General features: G+C 34.4%; 1 protein-coding gene across 3 annotated transcripts in view; it reads left to right on the forward strand.

The window, feature by feature from the left end:
• GLRB (glycine receptor beta) overlaps positions 1 to 15,057 on the forward strand; it is a 96,292-nt gene that overhangs the window by 1,769 nt on the left and 79,466 nt on the right. For all 3 annotated transcript variants that reach the window (XM_010358044.2, XM_010358042.2, XM_010358043.2), the window contains exon 2: positions 106 to 256. In XM_010358044.2, coding sequence (XP_010356346.1) covers positions 135 to 256 — 122 coding nt within the window. In that variant the 5' untranslated portion in view covers positions 106 to 134. The remainder of the gene's footprint in view (positions 1 to 105; positions 257 to 15,057) is intronic.

Here is a 15,057-nt window from a genome sequence, read left to right on the forward strand (position 1 = left end):
AATGTACTTGCCCTTTGGGTAGTAATGATCATGTTTCTTAAAGGGAGAGTCATATAGTTATCATTTGCTTCATAAGTGTAAACATTTTCTTGTTCTCTCTTGTAGATCGATCTTCTGAAATTTAAGTTTTCAAGATGAAGTTTTTATTGACAACTGCCTTTTTAATTTTAATTTCCTTGTGGGTGGAAGAAGCCTATTCTAAGGAAAAGTCTTCAAAGAAAGGGAAGGGGAAAAAGAAGCAGTATCTATGCCCATCGTATGTTCTTCATGTCTTATATTCTTATATGGAGAAATGTTATTGCGTGTTTTGTAAAAGTAAGGTGATTTATGAAGACACACATCAACAAAACTTTTCGTATCACAATATATATCATCTGTTGCAGAGACAGAAAATGATAGGGTGAAGAGAGGTTTAGAATGTGATTATTAATTCCCAGTGTTCAAGGTGGTTTTATAGTTTTCTTTTTTTTTTTTTATCATGCCATGGGTTTATATAATTTTTATACATTGTTTGCAAAAGTAGAAAAAGTCACTTTTTTTCTTATGCTAAATGTGCTGTGCAGCTTTAATTGGATACTGATATACTGTGTTTTGGGCAAATACCAGTTCAAAAACTTTTTATTAAAAAAAAAACCCTAAAATATTTAACAATATTTTATTTAAAAGTCAGATAGGTAACTGTGAACTTAAGGTCAGTTTATATGTATGCAAGGCAAAAGGAAATTCATATGATAGATCAATTTTCTATTTTAGTAATTGTAAATAAGTTATATTAGGAAATTAGGATATTTTGTAGAAAGCAGGTCATTAAATTTGAAATTACTTGAAAACACAAATTCTAAATCCAACACATCCACTACAAAAGACAGTTTTGTGGTGTGGAGTCTTTTTTTTTTTTTAGATGAAGTCTTGTTCTGTCACCCAGGCTGAAGTGCAGTGGCACAATATCTGCTCACTGCAACCTCCACCTCCCAGGTTCAAGCAATTCTCCTGCCTCAGCCTCCCAAGTAGCTGAGATTACAGACTCCTACCACCATGCCAAGCAAATTTTTGTATTTTTTAGTAGAGACGGGGTTTTGCCATGTTGACCCAGCTGGTCTCGAACTCCTGACCCCAGGTGATCTGCACGCCTTGGCCTCCTAAAGTGCTGGGATTACAGGCACGGGTCAGCACACCTGGCCAAGTATTTTTTTTAATAGGAAAGATTAACATGATTGGTCAATGAAAGTAAAATAGAACAATTGTACAGTATATAAGTAAACAACTTTCTCAAAATATAATGTGCTTTTATGTAATAATGCAATATATGCAGTGATTTGGAACAAAAGTTAACTTTCTATTACAGGTCATCTTCAATTAATATTTATCACATGTAATGTTGATCATAGATAACATTTTATTCCAGCATCATTATTATTTAAAAGGAGATTATTATGGTTTTACAGATGTTCCATAAGAGATAAGGTACATTTTAGGAAGTATATTTTGTAAAGAAAGGACACTAGAATTGGTATTTTGTAATAGGTGTTTGTATGAATTTGTGAGAGTAAAATTCTGGAGACAGTATCATGATTCACATAATGTCTAGCATTAAATTAAGCTCCATTTGAAGGGATAGTTCCTGATGTTCACCCTTAATAGTCCTGCTTATTCTAGTGCTGCAGCACAATCTGATGTCAGGGCCAAATTTCTGGGTATATATGACACAATGGCCCTGAATTATGTTTGTGTTTCCCTCCTTGGCCATCTGCCTAGCTGGGTATCAACTGGGAACAATGGAGGCAGGTTCAGGAATAACCACAATCTACAATCATCTCAACTCTTCACTGTTACGGTTTCTGTGCCACAAGCTGGAGATTAGTATTTTAGGGAACCAGACATTGTCAAGCCTTAGTCTTCCCAAGCAAAAGGACACTTCTTCATGTTTTACATATTCTTTCTATTACTTTTTCTTTGATGAATGTTGGCACATTAACACAAACTGTTGTCTGTGTCGTATAGTCACCGTAATTCTACGTATGGAATCAAGCCATCTTGGGTTTCTCTGTATGAGGAAGCTGATAAGGCTCTTGTTCTCCCAGTACACCCACCCCTCGTCCTACATCAAATGTCATAATCAAATTATTCTGAAGATGGCAACAGCAAATCTTATAACTACCATATATATTATGTGAATATTTTAGAGGACATTCTCTTTTCACAACTACATTATTAAATAGCTTTATGTGTAGACCGTATATGCTTATGGTGTGTATAGTTATTTAAGACAGATTTTCAAAGTGAAATTTAGTAAAGAGTGAAACAGTAAGAGTTCTCCTTATGAATATGACATCTTCAAGTGGAAGACCCAACATATTCCTGTTAAGCCCATATCTCAGCATTTTAGATATGTTGAGTAATTTAGATATGTTGAGATAAAATTGAGAAATTTTATCTTTGAATTTTTACATTATAGGTTTTATTTTTAATAATTATGAGACTAGATCAAGCTTTATTAACAGTTGTGATGTGATGCTGCCAGAAGTCTGGCTTGTTAAAAGGTGGATGTACCTTGGAGAGCTAGAGTTGTGTATTTTCCATTTGCACATTTTGTTAAGAATTCTGATTTGATTATCACTGAATTAAGAACTTCAGAAGACTAGGGTTGTCCCTGACTATGATTGGATCTATCATATCAAATTTCTTTCAGAAGTCTTGATTAAGAATTTGAGCTATAATAATGAGCCATGAAATAATATGCAAATTGTGTGTATCTTAGAGAATGATCCAGTTTGTTTAGCCTGTGTAAGTTGCTTATTTATTAAACATCTTGACTAAGAGAAATATTTAAAATTACAAAACCCAGAAATCAAGTACAGACTACCCTAATACTCCTCAGGATGGTGAAATTCTTGCCCAGTGATGTTTTCATTTGTTTACACTTTTGTGTTTTTTTTTTGAGTAGAGTGGATGAAGCAATGTGGGTGCACAGACATAAGCAGTTCATGTGCAGCAATCTAGAGTGAAATCTTCCAGTTTTACTGTTACTACATTTCCCCCCAAGAGTGTAAAAAGAGGAAACATGTTTTAAAATGTAGGAGAAATAAGGACTTGAGTTCCTTGATATTCTAGGATTTAATATTGATGCTGAGCTTGAGTCAGATCATAAACTTTTCTTAGACTCTTTGCTGTTTCTTTTCTCTAACTTCTTGTTTTTTTGACATGTAAGTGAAGCACTAGTACCAGATTGACAAAGTATCTGATAAATTTGCTTCCAAAAACTTTAGAAATTTAATATGTATTAACAAATAAGAAATAAACTTTAAATTAATAAAAATATTTTAGATAAGTCCTTGGACAGTTACCTTCTTAGGTTACAGCTTACCTTTAATCTTTTGGTCTTTCCTCTGACTTTTCATTCTAGCCCAGTGATTTTGTAGAAATCCATGGTTGTAGTTACCATCCTCCTGAGTCTTTATGTACAGCTCAGATCTCTCTAAAGAGTGCCACACCCATACATCCACCATTTCAACTTGACCATCCCATTATGAAACTCAAATTTAGCTTAGAATGATAAAACCTGAACTCAGAATCATGTGAATAATACAATGAATAATCACTGTATAGAGTGGTGAACTCCTCTTCTCACCAGATGACACCATTTCCACCTTTTCATTCATACTACAATCCTAGGGATCACCTTAGACCATCTCTTTCTACCTTAGCTTCTCAAATTCAGTAGTCACCAGAATTCATCAATTACTATCTCTGGAATACGTCTTACATTTTCATTCCCATGTGGGACATTGCTTTAGCTACTCTTTCCCACCCTCTTCATTGACCCCTTTTCAGCCTTCCTGCTTCTTACCTTCCTCCACCAATTCATGTACCACACTGACCTTACTGTGTATTTTCCCAAGAGTGTCCTGAGTCTAGTCAGGTCGTGTCAATATTGAGAGCACTTTAAGGGGCACCACAGTGTTCTAGATAAGGTGGAAATTTTTTGGCTCCACGCACAAGGTTTCTGATGAACTGGCCTCTGATACCTCCAGCAGTATCTTCCCCATCCTGACCCCTGCCCCTGCCTAAGCCTCACACACATCAACTCTCATACACCCATGCTCTTTCACATCTCTGCAAGTGTTCTTCCCTTTCCCCGAAATGCCAATGCTTTTCTTCTTTTTAGTTAACCTGTGTCAGTGGGTCTCATCCAAATTCATGGCTATAACTGCCACTTACTGTTGATTTCTATGTCTGTATATACAGCCCTTACCTCTCTGAAGAGCACCACACTCATACATCCAACATTTTAATCTGATTGTTCCATAATGACCTCAAACTTAACTCAGACTCAAACCCTCTTGTCTTCTTTGGGAAACCTTTCCTAATCCTGACAATGAGATTTAGGTAATCACGTTCTGTGCCCCCACAGTTCCCCAGTTGCCACTCATGTTTATGATACAGTATGATAATTGTTGTAATTGTTGGCTTTCCCCACTAGATTGTAAGCTCCTTGAGAGCAGTGTCTTGATTAACTTCATCACCAGAGAGTGACATAGCTCCTGGTGCAAAATATACATATAATACAAATTTATTTAATGAAGTGAATAAAAACCTAAAGATCTTTGACTATCTCTTATTAAGTCATTATATCTGGATTTTGTTAAGTTACCTGAAATTGACTGATATGATCCCTATGCAAAATTTAGAAATATGGTCTCAATATAAGGATAACTAGGTGAGTTAGCAGCTAGGTAATTAGTGGAGTATCTTCATCCTGGATTATGTTACCTGGTTCAGTTTTGGCCTCATCATAATCAATTATTTGTCAATGACTGAAATAAAACTATACAGAGAAAAAAATCCAAACTGAGGTTATGTGATATTCAGACATGTAGTGAATATGTGAGACAGAATTAGGATCCAATATGATCTTGAAGGGCTAAATGAGATTGGTCTAACACTGTCGAAGAATAAATTGCACTTTGGTCTAGAAGCCACTTGGGTAAGTATAGGATGAGGAAAAACATAGCTTGGCAGAGCGCATTTGGGAAAAATATTATGTAAGAATTATCAGGCAATTGAATAGTGTTTCATATATATATATACACACACACATACATACAATTTAGTATTTTAAGAAAGACATTCTTAAAATTAACATATTCTTAATATAAAATTAGTAAAATAAAAACTATTTATTTTAATAGTAAAACTATTTTACTAATTTTATGTTAAGTATGTTACTTAATGGAAGTATTTAAAGCAAGGTTTACAGAGATTTCTGCTCTGTGCTAGTGCAGAAATATTTTCAGGAGAGAGAAATAATAATATTAGAAGTAATTAAAATCATGTCATATTAGGAAGAGCTGAAGGAACTGAGATACTTGAAAATTGTCTCCAAAGTTTTAAAAAACTGTGATGGTGATGAGAAAGTAGACTTTGTTGCTTGGCACCAATAATTAAAACCAGTACTAATGAATAGAAGCTACAGGGAGGGATATTTTTGACTCCAAGTTAAGAACTTTCTAAGAGTTCTGCCTAGATGTAATTGATTGGGAAGGGATGTAGTGAAGTTCATCAGAAGTGGAGGTACGCAGGCACGTGGGATAATTACTTGGTGGGCGTGTTTTAGAGAAAGATTGAGCATTAGACAGGCGGTTAGACCAGAGACTGAAATAATCTGATTTCAACTTGTGCAATTTTTAAGATTCAGTGATTCTAATATATCATATTTGAATACAGCTTTATCATTATCTAATAGCAAAGTGACCCATAGAGAATTATGTTTTAAAAATTTTATCTTGATCTATCTATATATGTGTATCTTTATTTTAGGGGAATTCACTTAGAAAGCTCTAGTACATAAGATAAATATATGTTGGTGTGTGTTAATAATAAGGATTTAAAAATCTTATTATTAAGTTTTGACATTTCATGAATAATATTTTTTAAAACATTTCTTTCAAACCCAGAAAAACTTTTCTCTTTTCTGACCTTAACTATAATAGTAAGAAGAAATATATCAAGCTACTATAATTTTCAAGAAATTATGATCACAGGATAACAAATATAATGATCTAATAAATGCCTGCCATAATTTATAAGGCCTAGTTTTATGGTTTTATATGTAGATACATCATATATGGAACTAGAACATACTAAAATAAACTTTCAGATTTTTTGATTGAATAACAGTAATTAAAAACCAGAACTCCCTCAACTAAAAATGAAACTGAATATTGTTTGCCATTTCTATTTTTGCTCATAGCAGACATAATAAGCACTTTTTAACAACTTGGCCAAGCTATACAACTCCTTGTCACATACTACATTTATTTTTGCCACCAGTGTTAGGGAAACTTCTATCTTTTGTTGAAGACTGTTTGAATTTCAAACATTTGATAGCTTACAATGAGTGAAACTAATATGTTTGAAAGTTGCATTTGAAATATCACCTCTTTTCTCCCATTTTGGTCCATACTTGTATCTTAGGTCTGGAAAGCTTAATAATAAACCCTTAAGTGTTGAGGGCTACTATTATTTATAGTAGTGTTAGCATGTATTATCCTACCTTCTAAATTATCTTTCCTTCAAGCTGTTGGCACTCTAGCTTTAAAATAATTGCATAAATAACTTTTAGTTTTTATTCTCGTTCTGTGTGTATATTGAGAAAATGTGATTTCTTTCTGTTAATTTTTTCATAAACTAAAAATTATGTGTGCATATGTAAATGGTTTGATGCTGTTATGAGATTTTTTTGTCTCCAGAGAGAGATTGCACCATTGAATGATAGCATTTTTGTACTTCAGTCTGCATGTACTAAGAAGGGTAGATTACTGTTGATTATTCATTGATAATTCAATGCCACCATATGCTGACTGGGTGTTATATTAGCCATCTTCCTATTCTGACTCTTTTATCTCCTTTATCTTCTATTTGTTAATAGACAAAATAGATTTTAGTATAATTCCAGTTTCTTACTTCCTAGTGGAAATATTCAAGACAAAGACATTGGCCAAAAGATGAAAGGCTGATTGGAAAAGGATATGCATAATCTATAAAATGTATACTATTGAAAATTGCCTGTTATTACTGTTACATAGCTAGATTGAATTTTTCACTGATGTTTAGTTATGTATTTTCTTATTACCTATTGAACAATTCAATTTTAATGGCATGCTGTTATTTTTCAATCAATTGAATTGGTCTTCTTTTTCCAAAAGGAAATCAGCATCCTTATGATTCCAGTCACTCAGGCATGAAGCTTAAATGTAATCTAACATTCTCTTAAAATGATCGCCTGTATCTGCCATGTTCAATTGTTTTTTCACTGCATCTGCTCTTACCATTATTTTATTTTCCTCTTTGGAGACAGGATCTAATTCTGTCACCCAGGCTGGAGTGCGGTGTTGTGATCATAGCTCATTGCAGCCTCCAACTCTTGGGTTCCAGCAATGCTCCTGCCTTGGCCTCCTGAAGTACAGAGATTCCAGGCATGAGCCACCATGTCCAGCCAACTTTATTTTTAACATGTATGTTACTATATCTTCCTAGTTATTCACCCTAGCTTTTCTATCATTACTATCCATCTTAACATGACGTCTGTGTTTTCATCTTTTTTTTTTTTTTTGAGATGGAGTCTTGCTCTGTTACCCAGGTTGGAGTAATCTCGGCTTGGAGTAATCAATGGTGTGATTATGGCTCACTGCAACCTCCGTCTCCCTGGTTCAAGTGATTCTCCTGCCTCAGCCTCCTGAGTAGCTGGGACTACAGGTGTGTGCCACCACACCTGGCTAATTTTTTGTATTTTTAATAGAGATGGAATTTCACTGTGTTAGCCAGGATGGTCTTGATCTCCTGACCTTGTGATCCACGCACCTCGGCCTCTCAAAGTGCTGGGATTACAGGCATGAGCCACTGTGCCCAGCCTGTATTTTCATCTTGTTGTTCTTATGTTTAAGAACTTACAATATCTTATTACTGGATGGTTCTTGAACTCCAGTACATACTTCTTACCTTGATTTTCAAGGGCCTCCCTAACTTATATTTCTAAATGTATGTGAAACAACTCTCTTATATTTTGTGTGTAAGTATGTATATATGCATGTATATTTTTAGAGACAGGGTCTTACTCTGTTGCCCAGGATGGAGTTCAGTGGTGTAATCATAGCTCATTGCAACCTCAAACTCCTGGCATCAAGTGATCCTCCCGTCTTGGCCTCCCAAAGTCTTGGGGTTATAGTTGTCAGCCATACCCAAGCATACTCTCTTATTTTGGGAAGACTTATCTGCCCTTGTTCCTAATCTTCCCTTGCTATTAGGTATGCTTGGACATGTTTATGTTTGGAATGACAACTTCTTGCTTAATATATCTAGGATTTACTAGTCCCTCAGAGCTCATCTTAGATATTACTTTGCTTTATAAAACATTAAAAATAAGTTTTAGCTGAGAATATGATTAATCTGAATTAATAGTGTTGTGACTTATTAATGCTTTGATGTCTTGGATATTGATAGAAAGACAATGTTTAGAAGGAGAAAAGTATTAATCTCATGGTGAGTATATTACCTGAAGCATTGTGTTGAATTCTGGTTGCCATAATTTATGAGAGTTAGAATTACATGTGAGTTTGTTTGGAGAATCACAATCGGTATTTGCACGAATGTGAAAGTCTGTTGTGTTGTTCGATTAATTGTATTGTGCATTATTTTCTCTGAAGAATAGAAGAGTAATTACCTTCTATTTGAGATGTTGTCATATAAAATGAACTAGACTTTCATTGTCTGACTCCGAGTTACAGAATTAAGACCAAAGAGAGAAACAGAGGAAGATAAATTCAATTAAAGGAAGATATAGAACTGTCCAAAGAGAAAATGGGTTTCTTAAGGAGCTTCTTTGTTGCTGGAGTGACTGAACATAGCTTGGGTAGGGACACGACCCAAATAACATCAATGGGAAGTTACGAGTATTTAAAAATTCTTTTTACGCCCAATATCTCATGGGCCTATGATTAAAACTGAAATTAAATTCCCTGTTCTTGATATCTCAGAATCCTTTCTGTGCATACTGGATGATTTGACACTTGGTTAGAAGTAGTTCTTTATACAATGATGTCTTTTATTTTCCAGTTGAACTCTGTTGTGTAGTTTGAACTCTTTAACTAAATTGTAAGTACTTGAGATGAAATGGTTATATATACTTTTATATCCTGCCCTACTTCAAAATTGTTTGCATAAGAGCTCCATTTATGCTTGCTATTTCAAAGGAAATTAAATGGATAGTTGATGATATAGACAAATCCTAAATTAATCTTTTGATGGGTTAGTGGTTCACTGGGACTGTGTTTAGATGTTTAGAGGTAAAACATTTATTGTTTAAAGTTTACTTTTAAATTTAAAATTTACTTTTAAAATGTCTACTAAATCATGATGACAAAGGCATTATATAATAAGATAGCAGAAAGAACACCACTGTGTCTCCTTTAGCACTTTTGCTAATTGGTTGTATAACTTTCAATAAGTCACTTAATCTGAGTCTCAGTTTTCTCATTTGTATAGTGAAAAGTTTGATCTCAGTTTCTCCTAATTTTATTCATTCATTCATTTATGGCAGCCATATCTTTTATGATACAATACGGTTTTGTTTACGATTGCTTTGGTAACTTTACATTCAGGGTTAACTACGTTAGTGTTTTGTTGGTGCTTTTTGTTTCCCAATTTTTAACCAGTCAAGCCTGACCAGTGGAAAAATAATACACAAAATTCTATTTCTTAAAGAAGTTAAATCCAAAGGGAACCTAATTTCAGAGTTGATTTATCAAAACGTAGGTATTTAACTGAAATGCAAAGTAGAAGAGTAAGGTGTGAGGAAGGTGAATTGTCTGCATTCTTTGCCTACCAAATTTTCACAGATTAAGGAATTTGACTTACTGAAATAAGGCAAATAATTTCTGTAATACAGTAAAAAAAAGTATATTTGCAAAAGTCTCCCAGATTTTTCTCATGCTACTACCTGAAATAGACATATCATTGCTCTGTAAAGAGAGCTAAAGGTCCCTTTATAAATGAATTCCTTTACCATGCGTATTTTATGGAAATTTATACTTAGAATTCATGAAGCCAATTATTCAAATTTATGTACACACAAATGGCTCCTCTGAGAAATGATGTAAATATGAAATAATATTTCTAGAGCTCTGATTGGAATAACAGTGAAACACTTATTAAATTGCTAATTAAATATGTTGGATACTTTGAGACATTTGATATTTATTAGTCCTCATGTAAGCAAACAATAGTAGGAGTTTACTGCTCCTGGACTGATTGCTGAGAATAACCTAATAGAAAAGGCTTACCTATTAATGAGTGGATGTGTGGTGTTCTTTGTGTCAATGTTCAACTCTCATTGATACCATGGGCATGGCTAACAAAATAATCTAAAGGTCTTATTGCAACATTCTTTAATATTCTCTATCCACTCTATTTTTGTGTGTCTGGAATCTCTATAATATTTTTGACTTAATGGTACAAATGTAGATTTTTCAGTGATCTAGAATCTTGGTTGATTTATTTTGATCTAATCTTGGCTAAGTCTTCATTTTGGTTCCAAATTCTTTTCCTTACCCCTCAGAGGCTCTAAATTTCTCTCTCCACATTGTTTCTGTCTTTTATCTTGTTCCTTGCAGTGTTAGCATAAAATTTTAACTTTTATTTTAAAGGAAAACAGTACAGGTCCTTGGATGGGAACCCCCTCAGTCTTTCTTGATTTTCATTCTAAAGCTACCTGAGGCATCATCCTTCCTTTTCTCCTTTTCTCTTGATTTTGCAAAAAATGAATTTTTTGTTTGTTTGTTTTGGCTACCATCTCATCCACTGTCTTCTGAGACGTACCTCTTAGCTTACTCTGCTCTCCTATGTTTTAAAGTTTCTTCTTTTCTTTGGCTCATTTTTCCTAAGTGCTTACAAACTTATTAAAGGGTCACCCACCTGGAAAAAATATATATAGTTTTTATATTCCTATTTTATTAACCTTGGTTTTCCCCTTTGTTAATTACCATGTTTCTTCAACTAGTAGGATAAAATGGCCTATACTTTTTGAGCTCTAATTCACTAGTTCTTTTCTTCACTTACCTTGAATTTCCTTAAATTACAAAAGGCATGCAACATTATTGCAACAAATGAAACAATATGTACCACTTAATCATTCCATTAAGACTGACTCCTGACACAATTCTACTTTTACTAAAGATTTGGACTGGGCGCCATGGCTCACACTTGTAATCTCAGTACTTCAAGAGGCCAAAGTGTGAGGATCACTTGAACCCAGGAGTTCGGGACAAGCATGGGCAACATAGTGAGACCTCATCTCTACAAAACATAAAAAAAATTAACCAAGCATGGGGAGTGGGCACACCTGTAATCCCAGCTGCTTGGGAGGCTGAGGTGGGAGAATCACCTGAGTCCTGAGTTACTACTCACTAAGGGCTAGCTCTCTTCTGTAAACGGAAACAATCTCCAATTTCACCCATCCCACATTTGGCTTCCAGAACTACTCACTCCTGGCTCCTTTTAGCCACCTCTCTGACTACAGCTGATTAACCACCTTCACTGGCTATTTCTTTCTGTCCTTCCTGACATATTGGGTTTTCTAGATATTCATCTTTAGTTCTTTTAGCTTCTTGCTTATCAATTTTCCCCTGGATAATATCTATTGGTATCTATGATTGCTTCTATATCTTTACCTCTATATGTAACTTCACTTCTTGATTTCCAAGTAATTATTTTCAGCTTCTTACTGGACCTCAAAATTAACATACCGAACATACTAAACTGCCTTTCCCAGCTGTATTCCCCATCTCTACACCCAGCCTTTTATGAGAAATGACAAAAGCATGTTCAAATCCTTCATGCCCTTTCACTTTCATCATCTCGTCAATTACTCATTCTGTTTATGGTTCAGAAATGATTCTTGCATGTAGCTACTTCTCCTCATCTCTACTTTTATGGTCTCTGTCAGGTCATAATCATGTCACCTTGAATCTGTTATTGCAGTACTTTCCTAGATTCCTGAACCTGATCCTGTCCTCTCTACTTGGCTCATCCTCTACAACAGTGGATCTCGAATTGTTGGTCTAAGGTCCCCTCTACAACCCGGAGCTTGTTTAGGGATACAAAGAGCTTTAGTTTATGTGGCTTATACTATTGACATTACATTATTGCAAATGGAAACAGAAATTTAAAAGATTAAATCACTTAAAATAACTGTACTGATATTAACATGAATAACTTATTTTTATGAAAATTAACTGCATTTTCAAAAAGAAAAAAATTAATGAGAAGTGGGGCATTGTTTTACTGTAGCAAATCAGTTTAGTGGCTGGTTTAATGGAAGACAGCAGGATTCTCATATCTGCTTCGGCATTCAGTTTGTTGTGATATATTGTTTTGTTTGAAGTACGTGAAGACATTATGACTTCATGCAGACATAAAATTGAAAAAGGGAAGAGTATTTTAATGGCCTTGTAACTGTGAATATTATTCTTTAATGTCATGCCAAAATGTAACCAGTGCTAGTTTCTTACAAGAGAGTTGCAATGTGAAATCTGAAATCAGATCAGTGAACATTTTGTCCTCTGTTGCATTAAAATCAACTAGTCTGTCTTGCACTTTGAATGGTTCTTTTGTCCAGTCGTGATTTTGTAACATCATTTGGAAAATATTGATTCTCTGGGTTTTGCAGATTTTCCAAATGTTGACATATTTTATTATACAACATCAAAAAATCACGTCTATCTAATATCACTATGATCTCATTGGAATGTCTGTGAGTGTTGGAAAGCTGTCAAACTCATGGTGGCTAATATTAATTTTAAGATTCCAGTTTTTGTTTGGAAGTTCACATTTTTTCACTGGCAACAAATAGAGTAGTGTTTCTCAAAGTTACAGGTTCTCTTCATTCACTTTTGAAAAATATTTTCCCAAATATTCAAATCTGAGTTACCACAGTTTTTCTATGGTGTTGCATGAAAATGGCTTTTCATGAAAAGTGTCTATCTAGTTCAATCTATCTATTAAATCTGTTAAGCTCAGTCTATCTAGTAAGTCAATCACTCTATCTCTACATGTAACTACACTTGTAATTTTCAAGTAATGTTTTTGAAACAATTATAATAGTTTGGCGTGCAGCACAATGATTTATGGGTACTCTCCGTTTTGTCACACAACGTTAAAAAGATGTTAAGTTTCAACATTTAATAAAATTAATATTTTTTTAAATCTTAAGGAATATTGCTTAGGAAACTGTCTTTTAAAATTCTCATTTTTTTTCTGCTAGTATATGATGTTGAAGAATGCAATGGCTGTTAGTACGTTTAAGTATTACTTTCTTGATTTCTGCTAAAATACCAACAGTGTTTCCCACCATTGCTTTTTGTACCATCAGTGCACATGTCAACATAGTGGAAAAAAGTAACATTTTATTATTACTGTAATAAAAATAGTTTTGACTCTGTGGACAGTAACAGAGTGTGTAACACTGGGTAACATTCCTCAAAGTGTTGTCCACAGACTGCCTGCAAGTGTTTTGGGTACCTTGAGGAGCCTGTGGTTGTGGACCACACTTTGAGGACTGTTACTCTATAGTGTCAACATGAGTGATGCTCATTGTATATCCAATCACTTACTTTGTTGCTTGTGGCCCACCTTTTCTCTTTTCAATTCTGCTGTGCACTTCCAGTATCTTCTTCTGCCGTGCTGCACTTCTTGGTGCTCCTGGGCAGCCTGATCTCTTCGTGCCACTATTCTGTTCTCTATTCTTTAACTTCTTCCTAGGGTCTGTCCTATCATTTTCCCCCTTAATCTGTTACATCCCTCCTTATCCTTCCAGTCCCAGCTAAGTCAGCTACTCTATGAACTCCCTGCCGTTAACATTATACAAAATCAAATGCTATAAAAATTCAATAATGAATACATTTAAGGTGAAATTGGTTGAATTAATATGGAGGAGAAAGTATAGGATTGAAAATTTAGGAGGCTTGGGTTCTAGTTGACTCTGTTACTGACCAATTGTGCATCTTCAGATGATTCTGTTTGGGGCAAGTGTCCTGATCTTTAAGATAAACTCATTAACAGTATGATTTCTTAGGGTATTTGAGATAAAAGTTTATTCTGGAGTTTTAGTAGGTAGAAATGGTATTTTTTGAGTAAAAAGACATAGGTTCTACTTTAGAATAGATCACTTAATACATTTGTGACCTAGAATAAGTGATCACTTTGCTTTTCCAAGACTTTTTCTTATCTGTAAAATGGAAATAAGAATCTCTACCTGTTTCACAGAGCTTCTCTGATAGTATAATTTGGAATTATATGTAAAAGCACTTTCTAACTGTAATATTCTACAAGTTGGATTACCTATGTTTGTGATAGTAGAGCTTCTTTTAAAGAGTTCAAAGTGGTTTTGCATGTTTGCTGTTACTCTTGTTTTTTTTTTAAATATTTATTTATTTATTCATTTATTTTTACCATTACTTAAGCTAAGAGTTAAAGATAGAAAACCTAATCATGGGGAAAATATCTGGGTCACCTTATTACACATAGCTTTCCTCACAAACTCAGAGTGTTAGGGCTGGGATAGATACAACATCTGTGGCATGACTTCTTTATGTGAGAGTTATGCTTATCACATGGGAGCCATCGACTTTTCACAATGAATCTGTACTGCAAGCAGCATCATTCAGCCTTCATATATAAAGAACGTAGGATGTGGAGAATGTTTGTATAGCTTTCTTAAGGTCATAAAATCAGTCAGTAGTAGTCAGGTGGTTAAAGCTAACTCTTTAGTCATACTGTACCTATCAGAGTCCTTCTTGTTTATTTGGAAGATTGGAAAACTGTAGTCACAAAAGGTAGTAAAATGGTTTTCCTAATGGCCTACCACTGGCTAGTGGCAGATATGGCAGTTAAACTTAGGTCTTCTGATTCCCATTCCAAGTTTTTTCTTACCACTATATTTATGTTTAGTTATTACCCTCACCAGTGGGAACACATTTTTCTTCTTGATTGTCACTTAGCCTTTGC

This window comes from Rhinopithecus roxellana, chromosome 2 (genome assembly GCF_007565055.1).
Source record: "Rhinopithecus roxellana isolate Shanxi Qingling chromosome 2, ASM756505v1, whole genome shotgun sequence".
Classification (NCBI taxonomy): Eukaryota; Metazoa; Chordata; class Mammalia; order Primates; family Cercopithecidae; genus Rhinopithecus; species Rhinopithecus roxellana.